The following is a 13142-nucleotide window of genomic DNA, read 5'->3' on the forward strand; positions in this document are numbered from 1 at the left end:
AGAGTCAGGTATATCCCCTCCCCTTTGCTTCTCTGATAGCCACAAGCTGAATGTAAAAATCCCATTTAACTCTTGTGTTGTATTTAAGGTAGGAAGCATAAGGCTTTTTTCTTCTTTAAAAATTGTTCTGAAGTGGGTAGAAATAAAAACACACTCAACTCTCTTTTGTTCTTAGCAAGGAGCACAAGTTTTTTGAAACAAGGTTCATTTTCAAGTTTCAACACAACACCTCTTATCCATGGTGTGTCAGCAGGCTGCATGGTATCCAGGGTGTCCACTCTGCACCAGGCTCAGTGCATGGAGCTATTGCAAGGACAGCAGCAAGCTTTGCCTGGTCAACTCCCATCCTTCTGAGCTACTACCTTGATCTCCCCAGAATCTCACTGGCATCATCTATGAGAGGAGCCAAGTGTGAAGACACAATAAGATGCAATTTAGAGTCCAGGGCCTCTGCACACAGAGGACAAATGTCAGGCACTCTTCTTCTGGGTCTAAGTTGGTTACCACCTCCAGCAATGGGGGAATCTGAGACTGGAAGTACTTTGATGTGACAGCACAGCACCATCCCACGGTAACAAGTTGTGTGACATGAATAAAAGCAGAAAAGAGTGAGGATCCTCCTCTGGAGAGAACCATCCAGGGGAGCAGAGGACTTCTGTGAATCCCACTCTCCTTTGCCCTGTGGTTCATAGGGTATAGCTGATTTATTGGTCAAAACTTAGGATGAACGTAATAGATATGCCAAGGGGTGGAGCTCTTGTGCTTCCCTTGAGCATCATTTTCCCAGGATCCTTAAGCTGCTCCTATCACAATGCCTCAAAGTTCCTGCACCAAGAGGCTAAAGCAATGGGTCTCACCCTTCTTAATGCTGCGACCCTTTAATACACTTCCTCAGGTTGAGGTGACCCCAACCATAAAATTACTTTGTTGCTACTTCATAACTGTAATTTTGCTACTGTTATGAATCATAATGTAAACATCTGATATGTGACCCCCCCAAAGGGTTTGCAATCCACAGGTTAAGAACCACTGGGTTAGAGAGAGGCAGCATATCCCAGCTTGTCAGGGCACAGCTCACCTAAAGTGTCTTCAGCACCAGGGATATAGCAGGCTCACCAAATCTGGATTCTTTTAGCCAATATCACTTCAAGATTAGATGTACTGTGTGTGGTAAAGAAACCATGGACCAGCGAGACGGCTCAGCAGATAAAGGTGTTTGTCACTAAGCCTGCCACACTAAGTTTGGTCCCTAGAACCTGTATGGTGGAAGGAGAGAACTGATTCCCTCAAGCTGTGCTTTGTTCTCTGTCCTCCACACACGCACCATGGCACATGTCGACTGGTGCGCATACGCAAGCGTGCACACACATGTACATACACACTCACACACACGTTAAAATAAAATGAGAACAAATATTCTGCCTCTGTCTTTCAGTCCCCTGTCCTTTTCTGGTTGAGGTGAACCACAGGAGGTGGGGACTCCAAGAAGGAATACTCACTATCGCCTTGGGTAGGCAGAAGGAGGGAGAATGGGTTCCAGCAATTTGCTGTCACATGATGTAAGTGTTAAGCAGGTGGCTGCTCAACTTCCTAGAGCCGTCTGCTATGACCCAACGGGGCACCTATTATGTGCTTGACACTCTATTTTGAAATGGAAAACTGAAAAAGACAGTCAAAGTCCAGCCTGTGTTTGCCTCTTCTGCAGAGAATAAAAACAATAGCTATAAAGTTCTTGCTATGTGCCAACTCTGTCCCAATTATTTTATGCCAGTTAGCCTTTCATTTTAGCCACATAAACCCCACAATCCTCTGTGATGGGGATTAATCCCATTTTACAGTGAGGAAAACTGAGTCCAGAGCAGCTAAATGACTTCCCCAAAGTCAATAGCTATCTAATGAAGGGCACAGGATTTGAACCCAGGAAGTCATTAGCCTTTATGCCTCTATGCTGTCTCTGGACTCTGCTCTCATGAGGGTCACTGCAGGACTTGGATGATTCTGTGGTCAAACTTACAATTTCCCTTACTAGAAGGAAGCCTTCAAGATCGTAGCCTGAATGGATCTGTGCCCTCCCCAGAGCCCTAGACACTCAATAAACGTTGATTGACTGCTCTAAGAGAAGCTGTAGAAATGTGTTTAAATCCCTAACCCCCTTGAAGAGCTATGATTCCAGACTGAGGCACAGACACAAGAGAGAGAAGAGAGGTTTCCTGGCATAATTGTGCTAATTTACAACATTATGAAGAACTTGATCATTTAAAATGTAAACATGTCATGTAAATCAGAGCATGCTGAATGCTGCATCTTACCAAAAAGAAAAATGCTCTACCAAAAAGTGTTTCTTACAGTAGACATGTCATCAGCTGCATGTACACAAACAGCACACCCCTGGGGGAGACAGTCAAAGCTGGACAGCACCCTCCCTCCACCAACAAACAGACTCACAAGTAATAGACAAGTGATACACGCATACAAGCATAAATCAGAGGTAGTAAAAGATGAACTACGGTGACACAGATAATAAAGGGCGAGAAACCGCGATCCAGGAAAGAAGAAGGATTAGAGGGAGGAAAATAAGGAAAGCAAGTTAATTAGTTACAATGCCCAGGCTAACTTAGGGATTTGCTCATTATGTAACTGGGTTGTTTCTTTCTGGGGAAGAGGAAATAGTATTGTAGGTGAGTGCCCCGCTAGGCTAAATCATGGTGCAGGTTCTGTTTGCGTATATTCTGAAAACTAGCTGCATGACCTTGGCAGGCTGTTTCCCCTTCGGGCTGCTGTCTGGATGTCTGTTCAAAGCTCTTCAGATAAATGTCTCTGGTGCACAAGGTGAAGAAACCCAGCTTCAGAACTTGGCTCAGGTCGAATGTCTTCTCTCTCTTTCACGGGCATTGCAGAGATGAGTAAGTGAGTTTTGTCATTGATGAAATGCAGGTGGTTGTGGTCCTACCTCATAAGGTTGTCGTGAGAAGAGGGGAGCTAATGCATGCAAAGCATTTACAACAGTGGGCTGATCTAGGTGCTTAATTAATATCAGCTATAAAATAGCACGCAAAATGCAGATGTCATGTGTAACCCTCAAGAGCTCCATAAGTGGAGACATCCTTGTAGCCAGAATATGAAAGAAATCTATAGACTAAGCTGTTCTAATGCAAGAACAGCCATTGTTAGAGGGAGGTGACATCAGCAGCCCAAGACCAAGTTGTCATCACTTAGTGATGCCAACACTCTGCTTACTGAGGTCTGACTTGTGTGTGGTGCTTAGGAACAACTCCATCCTCCCCAAAAGAGAAACATAAAGCCCTGTAAAATGGACCATGGTTATCCTCTCTCCACAGATTAGGAAGCCGACACTCCAGGAGGATGAATGAATTCTGGGAAAGGGAGAGCAGCCATGCAGGCCTGGAATCCCAGGACTTGAGAGGTTGAGGCAAGAAGACCAGGAATTCAAAATCATCTTTAACTACATAGTGAGTTCAGGGTCACTCTGGGCTACATGAAATTCATGTCGTACCCTCGAGCCTGAGTTTATAAGACACTGAAATGTAAAGGCATGCATTTCACTGTTCAGAGCCATAACTGTTTTTATTTAGGAGGCAACTCCACTTTCTTCGGTTCCTTGGGTTCCATTCTAATTTTCTAGGTTTGAAGACAGAAGGATCGTTTTTAATTGTCAACTTGACACAGTGTAAAATCAGGCGGGAAGAGAGTCTCAGTGAGGGAATGTCTAGGTCAGGTTCGCCTGTCCTGTGGACAGATTTCTGAGGGATTTCTTCATTGGCTTGAGGTGAGAAGATTCACCCTGAACATGAGTGGCCCCATTCTCTGGGCTGGGTGTTCTAGACAGTCTGAGAGTTGGGGAAAGCTATCTAGGCACAGACATACACACATTAATTTCCTGTCTCTATTGACTAGTTGTGGCAAGCTGCTCAGAGTCCCTGCCTTGACTTCCCGCCGGTAACAGACTGGGAACAGGAATTTGAAGCCTCATACAAATTCTTTCTCCCTTAAAGTTGCTTTTGTGAGGATGTTTAATCACAGCCTCTGGAATGAAACCAGGACACATAAGGCTCCACTGCCTGTCCCAATACCTGATCACACAGATCACCAGGTACTTCTCCCAGAATGCATGGTACAAGGTCCAAAGGGGAAACTTGCCTGGTGAACTCCACTCCTGGCCTTGTGTTAGCTCAAGTCATCTGCTCCCTTTTCTGCCAGTAATCTGTTCCTCCTACTTACGGCAATTCTAGAGATTTCTTTGGAGAACTACCTTCTCTTACTTTCCTGACTGCCTGTTGTTTAGGTGGGATTGGCCACACTACCTCCAGTTCAGAAGGCGATTGTAAGATCAAAGCTTGACTTAACATTGTCTTTCATTTCTCTGCCACAGGTAACCTAAACTAGACTTTGAAGGTTGGCCTTGGAAATTACACTATTACACTGCACTGAATGAAAACAAAAACAATAAAAACCTTCTCCTGGAAGATTCATAGGTAGGGCTCAGCACTTCAGAACATTAGATGTTCTTCCAGAACTGTGGTTCGCTTCTCAGCCCCCACACAGCAGCTCACAATTGACCATAATTCCATAATTCCTGGGGACCTGATACTCTTCTGGTCCCCACAGGCATCAGGCACTCAAGTGGCTCACCAGCATACATTCAGGCAGAATATGCATATGCAGAATGAAATGAAATGGATACATTTGGGACTAGTAGAGTACATTTTCACCCCTCTAAAGGGAGTGTCTGTTTGAGAATGAAGCCAACAGAGACAAGATTGAGGGAGAGACATCAATTTCTTCTATCATGATCTGAACACCTGGATACAGCCAAGCATGAAACCAGATCTCTGAGGTTTTCAAATTATCTGAACCAGTACATTTTCTTCTTTCAAAAGTCCAGATTCCTTTAAAAATCCCAGTCAGGAAGTTCCTTGTGGATGCAGAATATCAGTGTACGTGTTCATGAATGTCACATCATGCTCTGTACTAGGACTAGATACACAGTCAAGTTGTACACGAAGTTTGCTCTTGAAATGTTTGTTCATTGTATAGAGACTAAATGGTCCTGCGGCAAATCAGTTATGGGCCATGAGGACAGCAGCTAACTAGGCACATAAACTAACACTGAAGGGGAAATAGACTTTCTTGCCATGAGGGGGTCACTGGGTTTGGAATTTTTACAGTGATCTCATGGGGAGTCTAGTCTGGAGAAAGACAAGGGATCCAGGCAGAGCCATGGCTTATAGAAAATTATATGAGTGTAGAGAAGTAAGCAGCTGGAGAAGCTGGGCATATCCAAAATGCAAATGACTCCTGTACTATCTGTTGGATGCATCATATAATTTGACAGACTTTCTGTTCATCTGCTGGCACACAGTGAAGGGCTATGTGTAGTATAACCAGCAGCCCCTACCTCAACCCAAGATGCCTCACCATTGGCATATGAGCAGCTAGACAACTTACAGAGCCAATATGAAATGAAAGTGGGGATCCCATTGTCTAAAATTTATGAGTTGAGAGATGGTAGCACATGAGCACTAAACCAAGCCTGGGGACCTTCCAAGTATGAGGGTCTATGTATCTATACAGGGCTCATGATCAGGAAGCTGATCCTGATCATGAGCCCTGTGTAGGCAGGCCCTAGGACACAGGGCCAGGAAGGAGTCTACTTCTGACCCACAATGTGCCTGGGAAAATCATCACTGGCATGTTAGTTTACTTAGAGCCAGCTTCAGCCTGTGAGATGTGAACCATCTGGGGTTAGCCCAGGCTAGGGATGGGATACTCCCAGGCACTGTACTTCTGTGAGAGCTCCCTCTTTCTACAGTAAGCAGAGATGTAAAGACAGATGCCCCCTTCTGCCTTGACAAATCTCTCCTCCCCTCCTGCAGTCCTAAAGCTAGTCTGAGGGTACTGTAGCCAGGTCTCTCTCACACGGTGGGCGCTTGGGTATCCAGGGAATGAAAATAATTTTCCAGAGATCAGGAGGCATTGCAATCAGCTCTTGAAATCATGCAGAAGACAGATCTTCTCAGACTTTATCCAATGACAAAATCATTAATATGTAAATGTACATAGTATTTTCTCCAGTTCTTTTGGTAAAGAAAATTCTGACTTTTCTTCTCTACCACTCTCTGGGGGCATTTCTGTCTCTGTCAGCCAATACTTGGCCTGCATGATGGAGAACAGAGGTGGTAGGTACAGGGAGATAAAACTAGAAGCCCCTGGGAGATGAAGGGCTTTCCACAGTAAGGACCTGAAATAAATATAAGTAGCCAAAGGAAAAGGGGAGAAAGGAAGGGAGGAGCTGAGAAGGCCTTGCTGAAGAGAGGACACAAGTGAGACTTGAGAATGTGAATGAGAACGAGGTTCCAAAACAGATCAGGGGAACCGGAAAGTGCAGCATGTAAGACCCTGGGGACAGGGGAGTGGAGGGAGGGTCTGTTGGAGTGACCTAGCCCTGGGACTGGCATTCACCTGGCAAAATGGCCTTGGAGAGACAACAGTGAAGGTTGGGAGCATTTATAATGGCTTATCCCAGGCTGTGATCTCTCATGTGGGGGTCTGAATCATTCTTGGGTTACACTGATATTCTATGAGATATGAGTAGGTATTACAGATACAAACAAAAATGTGTAAGTTATACCTTACATTGTCCCAAAGGCAGAGTCATCTGTAAAACATTCCCTCCTATTTCTTCATCCTAGAAAATCATATTAGCATATCAAAAGCACCCTCCCCCAAGTCCTGTAATGTGGAAACCTGTTTCAAGTTGTCGGACACTTAGCTAACCTATGGCACAGGAAATATTTTATTATCTTAACTTTAAAATAATATAATTGTGTAACACTACCCTAAGGTTCTCCTATTGTAGACACTATGTATTGGAATGGGAACATGAGCACCACAGAAGGTTGCAGGCTATTTAGAGTAGCTTCAGGATTGGTGAGCTCTCTCTTGTGTCTGAGCTCAGAAAGGAAAGGGTATCTTGACATTTTAATCCCTTCTCTCGCTTCTGTGGCTGCTGGTGTTCTTAAGACTGGGTGGCCAGTTCACAGGTGGCTCCAGAAACACTGGCCACTTACCTGTTCTGAACCATGCTCATGGCCATCCAGTCACCGGGGTACACGTTCTTCCCAATCAGGTCCTTGAACATGATGAATGTCTCCATCAGGAAGTCCTGCAAAAGTGCCGAGCATACTTGTCACCCATGTCACAGGGACAGACTGCACCTGTCTAGATCTTGGTGGCAATTTAAATGCCTTCTTTATTTCCCTTTAGGTGGTCAGATTGGGAAGGGGACAGGTTTTTGCTAAGGAATTCAAAGTCATAACAATAGGTTGCAATTGGAAGTTTATAAGTCAGCTACCAAGATTCTACCTCACCAGACACAAGTGGAATTTGAATAATAACTAAAAATGAACTCTCCAAATAAAGTACTATTGGTTCTGTCTTAAAGAATAAGGAAGCAAATGTATTTGCTGATGATTTTGTAATCATCTTCCTAAATATGTATTCAAGAGGTAAGCAATCCACACTATATAGTATTGTCTCAGGTCACTGAGCAAACACTATTATTTAAATGAACATCTAATTAGCAATGCATAGGCACAGCTAATCCAAATGTCACACATGCATATAAGCTCCTAAAGAAGGGAAGTAGCAAGGGTCTTCCCCTCTTTTAAAGAGGTTCAAAGTGGATTTAAACATTCTCAAGCAGATTTTGCAGCAGGCTAACCTTCATCTTTATCTTTAGAGAAAATAAATTCAGCACAAATCTAGTCAGCAAAGTGGAGAACCACCGGTACCAAGAGTGTCTTGAGCTGCAGGTAATGAAGCCAGATCCCCAGGTGATTTAGGTAAAGCTTCGAACTCAGAATGAACCTGCCCATCTGCAGTTTTCCTTCAGCAGTGCTTGTCAAGACATGTTCACTGCAGATGCTGTTCAAAGAAAATCTCACCTAAAACCCAATATATGAAATAGATAAAAGCAGATGAGCTCTGTTTGGGGTGTGTGTGTGTGTGTGTGTGTGTGTGTGTGTGTGTGTGTGTCTTTATGATAGGATAGTAAGGAGGTTATATAGAATATCATTTCAAAAACACTGCTTTAAGTTAAATTGTGAAATTCTGGAAATGGCATTGGTTTATTTCTAGCAAATTTTGCTTTTAGAAAAAAAGTCATCTCTGTGGTATAAGGTCCCAGCTTCCATATCAGAAGAATGGGGTGATGTCTACCTCCCAAGGTTACCATGAAGATCAAACATTTACTATATACTGGATGCTTGGCAAAGAGCCAAGCTTATGAATGTTCACCAAAGGCCTGGTGATGGTGGTGGGTGCAGCGGATGAGTACTGAGAGGTATGTTGGGCTCAGGAACCAGCTTTCTCAGTACACTCGTCTTAGCACAGTGACAGTTATATTTTGCTGAATGCTTACTATTATTCCTATGATAGTAATAGCCTTGTGACACAGATGCTACCATCCTAATTCAGATAAAAAAAAATCAAAATCAAACCAACTGAGGCTTAAGAGAAGTTAACTTGTCTAAGGTCACAGTGGCTAATCTAAGATTCCAACCCCAAATGTTCAGGCTCCAACACTCATCATGGTCTTAAACCCCAAAGCATTCATGAGTCATCAATGAATGTTTGCTAATGGGAATCTAGATGTGGGAGCCACAGCACTGAACTCTAATGGACTGAAGATACATTTTAGAAATGAGTCATACAAGATATAGAATCACACATGTATGTCATAATCTTCAACACACATGCTTGAGATCTGTAGGGGGATCGTCTTGCCCCAAACTCATGAGAACAAGAGTGTGGTATGCCATGCCCCTCTTCTCTATCTCTTGCCTGCCTTCCCCCACCATGTCCTGCAGACTTACCACAAGGTCTGAGCTGGTCTTGAAGGTCTCGATATAGAAGGAATAGTGTTGGTCCCCCATCTGGTCTAAGATAGCTGTCATACATGCCACAAAGTGACTCTACAAAACAAAAGGGAAAATACAATGACCATGAAATTTGCCCTTTCCATCTCCTTGACTTCAAACTTGAAAACATACAGCCATCCCAGGCACTGATAAAGGGCTACCCACCAGTGAAGAGTCTCCTCTTACTGGCATGTAAAACTCCCTAAGAGGAAATGTCCTCACTGCTGATTCATTAAAAAAGCATCCATTAAACACCCATTATGTGCTCATAGCTGTGCCGAGAGCTCCAGATACAAAGCTAAGAAGAGATCCACTGCCTCATCTCTGGGCTGTTTGCACATTGGGAACTGTACTGTGTGTGGCTGTTGGGAGACTCAGCCTAAGTCAGTCAAGATCCTTCAGGGCAGTCAGTCCCATTGTCTCATCTGTTCCCATATCTACTCCCAGAGGAGTTCCTGGAAAGATCAATGGCTCCAACAGCACCATTGTGGGCACTGCAAGTTTCTGTGGAGAGATCGGCTACTGGATCTCCATGCATCAATCAGCTATGAGTGAACCTAGTACTTACCAGAATTGGCACTTTTGGGGGCTAAGGAAGATAAAGGAGATGTGAAGAGTCAGCCTTTGCCCTTTATGAGCTTATTATTTAACTGTGAAAACCTGACTAATGTCCATGAGGGAAGGATTCAGACAAGAGGGAAATCGAGGTAGAGACCTGAGGAAGAGGTGGGTCTTGAAGGAACCCTGGGAGTAGAAGAGCCTGAGTTAACCCAGGCATGCAACAGAAGGCATCAACTCAGCCTCTTCTAGGTCCTCCCTCCTTGAGTATTTAGTGACTGTGCTGGGGCACGCTGGTATACGTAAGCAGCACTTGAGGAGATGTGTTTGGGGAGCTGGTAAAGAAAGCACTGGCCACTGATCAAGGAGGGCTGGGGTGACATTCTCAACTGTTTCTTATAATATCCCGCATTGGCCAACATCTTGGCCAGAGAAGGTCTCACTGTGGCCCAGCCTAGGACATAGTTTTAGAAGGTGGCCTAGATGATGGGGTTCAGGGGGTGTCCAGGGGCTCTCACTACTTAGAAGTTTCATGTCTGAAAAAAATAAAGGGGTGTGTGTGTGTGTGTGTGTGTGTGTGTGAGAGAGAGAGAGAGAGAGAGAGAGAGAGAGAGAGAGAGAGAGAGAGAAAGAGAGAGAGAGAGAGAGAGAGAGAGAGAGACTTCAGCCTTTATTTTAAAAGTTGCCACTTTGTTAAAAAAATAAATATATATGTATGCATGTGTGCATGTATGTCTAGCTATCTGTATACCAGCCAGCCTGTAGGAATGTTCTAGTGACAGAAGAACGCTGAGCCCAGGAAGCCCTGCCTACACTCCTTGGTAGGTCTCTTAGGTTGACTAAATGTTTTCCATGCTCTCAGTTCCAAAGTAGCTCCCACAAGTATAGGTTCTCATTTGCTTCCTGGTTTTTTTCAATTAGGAAGTTAGGGGTAGCATGCATTCCCATCAACAGGGCCAGCTATATAACAGAACAAGGTGAAAATGTAGGGTCCTTACTTTAAAATACTGATCATTTTGAAATAGCTGAGTGGCTTTTTAGAAAGGAATTCTATGATCAGCCAGGCCAGCTGCACAGGAACTGGTGGCCACTAAACTCACACTGTGTTTAGGAAACATGGGCATCTGGCTGAAAGCACCAAGCTGGACTCTCAGGGGCTCCAGCCACTGTGTACATAGGAACCTGCAGCCTTTTTTGGGGGGAGGTCCCCACCTGCTTGTTATTTCATGCTCAAGCCTCCAGGGGGTGTTAGTGAGTCTGTGAAATTGTTCACTGCTTTTAATCCAGGCTGAAACAGCCGCATCCTGGCTAAATTAACCAGATCCCACTGAAACCAAGAAAAGAATTTTATACCTCTGCCCAGGTTAAATGTAGGAAAGGAAAATTGTAGAGTTTGAAGAGATAGGTGTGGGGTGTGTGTGTGTGTGTGTGTGTGTGTGTGTGTGTGTGTGTACATATACTTCTGCCTCCATCTCTCCTCTCCCTTCCTTAAAGAGTTCAGCCTGTGACCACTAGAGGGCGTTCCTTTTCACATGGTAGCTGCCGTGCGGTTTCTTCCGCTTTTTATTTATTCCTACGTGAGCAGACCCACTACACTTCTTGCATATAAACAGTGAAAATTACAATATAAAGGGCTTCTTTTTCCTTCGTTTGGAGTTATCTTGCTGCTGGTCAAAGGCTGGTTCGTTGGGAGAGGAAGGGGGCAACATCCTCTGCAGGTAATTCTACTGCTTTGAGGTAAGAGATGTGGGAAGGTTTGATTTTTTTGTCTTTTTTTATTTTATTTTATTTTTAAATTGGTGATCTTGTAGGAGAAAATGTGGTCGTCTTTTGGACAACAGCTTACTTTAAATCTTTGGCTAAATGAGTGCTGAGACTGTGAGCTTGTGTGTGTGTGTGTGTGTGTGTGTGTGTGTGTGTGTGTGTGTGGTGAAAATCCACCATTGTCAGAACTGCAGACTGCCCCAAATGCCTAGATCCGGAAGGCTTGTTATTCCCAATGGCTTGATTTGAATTGGAAAAGGAGAAAATGCAAAGAGCAAGCCTCGGCTGAGCTCAAGTTGCTTGGAATTACCTTGAGCAGGCTGCGTTCTCTGAGGATTTGTTTAAGGAAACTTCTATGCTTTTTTCTTTTTTTTTTTTTCCTTTCTTTTTTTTTTTTAATAATGAAAGAGAGAGGTTTTCCATGTTTCATTAGAGAGTTTGACCATTTTGTGAAATAAACCATTACTGTCGTATTGGGAGTCAGCCAGTGTGTGAGAGTTCATGGATCAATCAAAATCACTTTTACCACAATCACTTGTTAATTTCTTGGTCCTGATGGGCACATAGAAAAGCCTAGTTGGGGTTCTTTCCCTAGGACTGGCAGTGGACCGTGGTGGAAGTTTAGACAAGTCACTTGCATTTGCCTGTTAATCAAAACATGACTCTGTTTTATTTCGAACTGGAAGCATCCTGTTTTCCTACAACTGTACCTAGCTCACTTGGTTACCAGTCCTTAGGTGATCACACAGATGGGACTAACAGATACCTGAAATGTTGCGAGCCACAGGCGGTGGGCTCATTAGAGGTTCTTTTTGAGTTGAACGATCATACACGCTTTGTCATGCAATGAAGAGATAATGGAATCATGCTGTGCTTCTCTGACCGGCAGCCCCTTTTCAGGACTGTCTTCAAAATGGCAATTGTGTCTGGGCCATCTCCCATTTTCACAAGTTTGAGAGCAAACTTTCATACCCGCCATGTTTTAAATGCCTAGAGGAATTGGGGGTAAGTGTGACCATCAGACTGGTTTTGCCCTGGCAACCAACAGAGCCCTGAGGCTGATGATGCCCAAACTTTATATCTTTAAAAGTTCAGACTCCCATCCCCACCAACAACCTAGAAAAGCCTCAGCATTGCATGGGGTATACTCGGGGATACATGGGGGATCCCCCGTAATCTGGGCCAATTAGAAGCCTCTTCTTATTCCTGGCAGAAATTCTATAATCGACATGTATTTACTACCATGCACGAGGCAGCCACTCATCCATCCGAAACAGCACACCAGGTGCTTTCATAGGACATTGCTTCTAGAAACAGAGTGCCAGTGGGACTTGCATATTCAGTTCCAGAGAGAAACTGAATCTGAGACTCTGGCAGAAACCAGGCAGAGTCACCTCACTCCAGTCGGATGGTTTAAAATGTGGCTAATGAATCAGGGCACAGAGAGACACAGTTGGAAACTAGGTCCAACGTGTAAAAATAAGGACAATCATCGCAGGCACTTGGCTGATGAGGGGCTACTTAGCACTGTGAGTGGCAGGACATACTTGCCACTTAGGACCCTCCTAGCTATCCAAGACAATCAATTCTTTTAATTAATTCAGCCCATCACTACACTCGGAGGTCTCGCACGTCTGGGAGAGAACTGAAGCTTTGAGGGAAAACAGTCAGGGTCTCTTTACTATGTGCTGGCAAGAGAGCAAGAGAAAACCAATCCCCTGTGAGCAATATATCAGATGACTTCAGTTCTGGTAGGAACTCTTCCCCAACACATTACCCTGGCTCCTTTGCATTAAAAGTCACCTCTATTATCATATTATTATTATTGGAAATACTAATAGCTCTGCATACAACATTCAATTTAACCATTTCAACTCAGCA

The 13142-nt window shown here is 44.1% G+C and overlaps 2 protein-coding genes across 3 annotated transcripts in view; one reads left to right on the forward strand and one right to left on the reverse strand.

Moving 5' to 3' along the window:
• Dock2 (dedicator of cytokinesis 2) overlaps positions 1–13142 on the reverse strand; it is a 395818-nt gene that overhangs the window by 78301 nt on the left and 304375 nt on the right. Inside the window, exons 28-29 of the mRNA XM_036195507.1 lie at positions 8895–8993; positions 7089–7183 (exon numbers count right to left, since the gene is read on the reverse strand). Of these exons, the coding sequence (XP_036051400.1) occupies positions 7089–7183; positions 8895–8993 (194 nt within the window). The remainder of the gene's footprint in view (positions 1–7088; positions 7184–8894; positions 8994–13142) is intronic.
• Positions 11061–13142, forward strand: part of Insyn2b (inhibitory synaptic factor family member 2B) — a 104168-nt gene continuing 102086 nt past the window's right edge. For both annotated transcript variants that reach the window (XM_036195504.1, XM_036195506.1), the window contains exon 1: positions 11061–11234. The gene's annotated coding sequence lies outside the window, so the exon portion shown is untranslated. The remainder of the gene's footprint in view (positions 11235–13142) is intronic.

Source organism: Onychomys torridus, chromosome 8 (assembly GCF_903995425.1).
Source record: "Onychomys torridus chromosome 8, mOncTor1.1, whole genome shotgun sequence".
Taxonomy (NCBI): domain Eukaryota; kingdom Metazoa; phylum Chordata; class Mammalia; order Rodentia; family Cricetidae; genus Onychomys; species Onychomys torridus.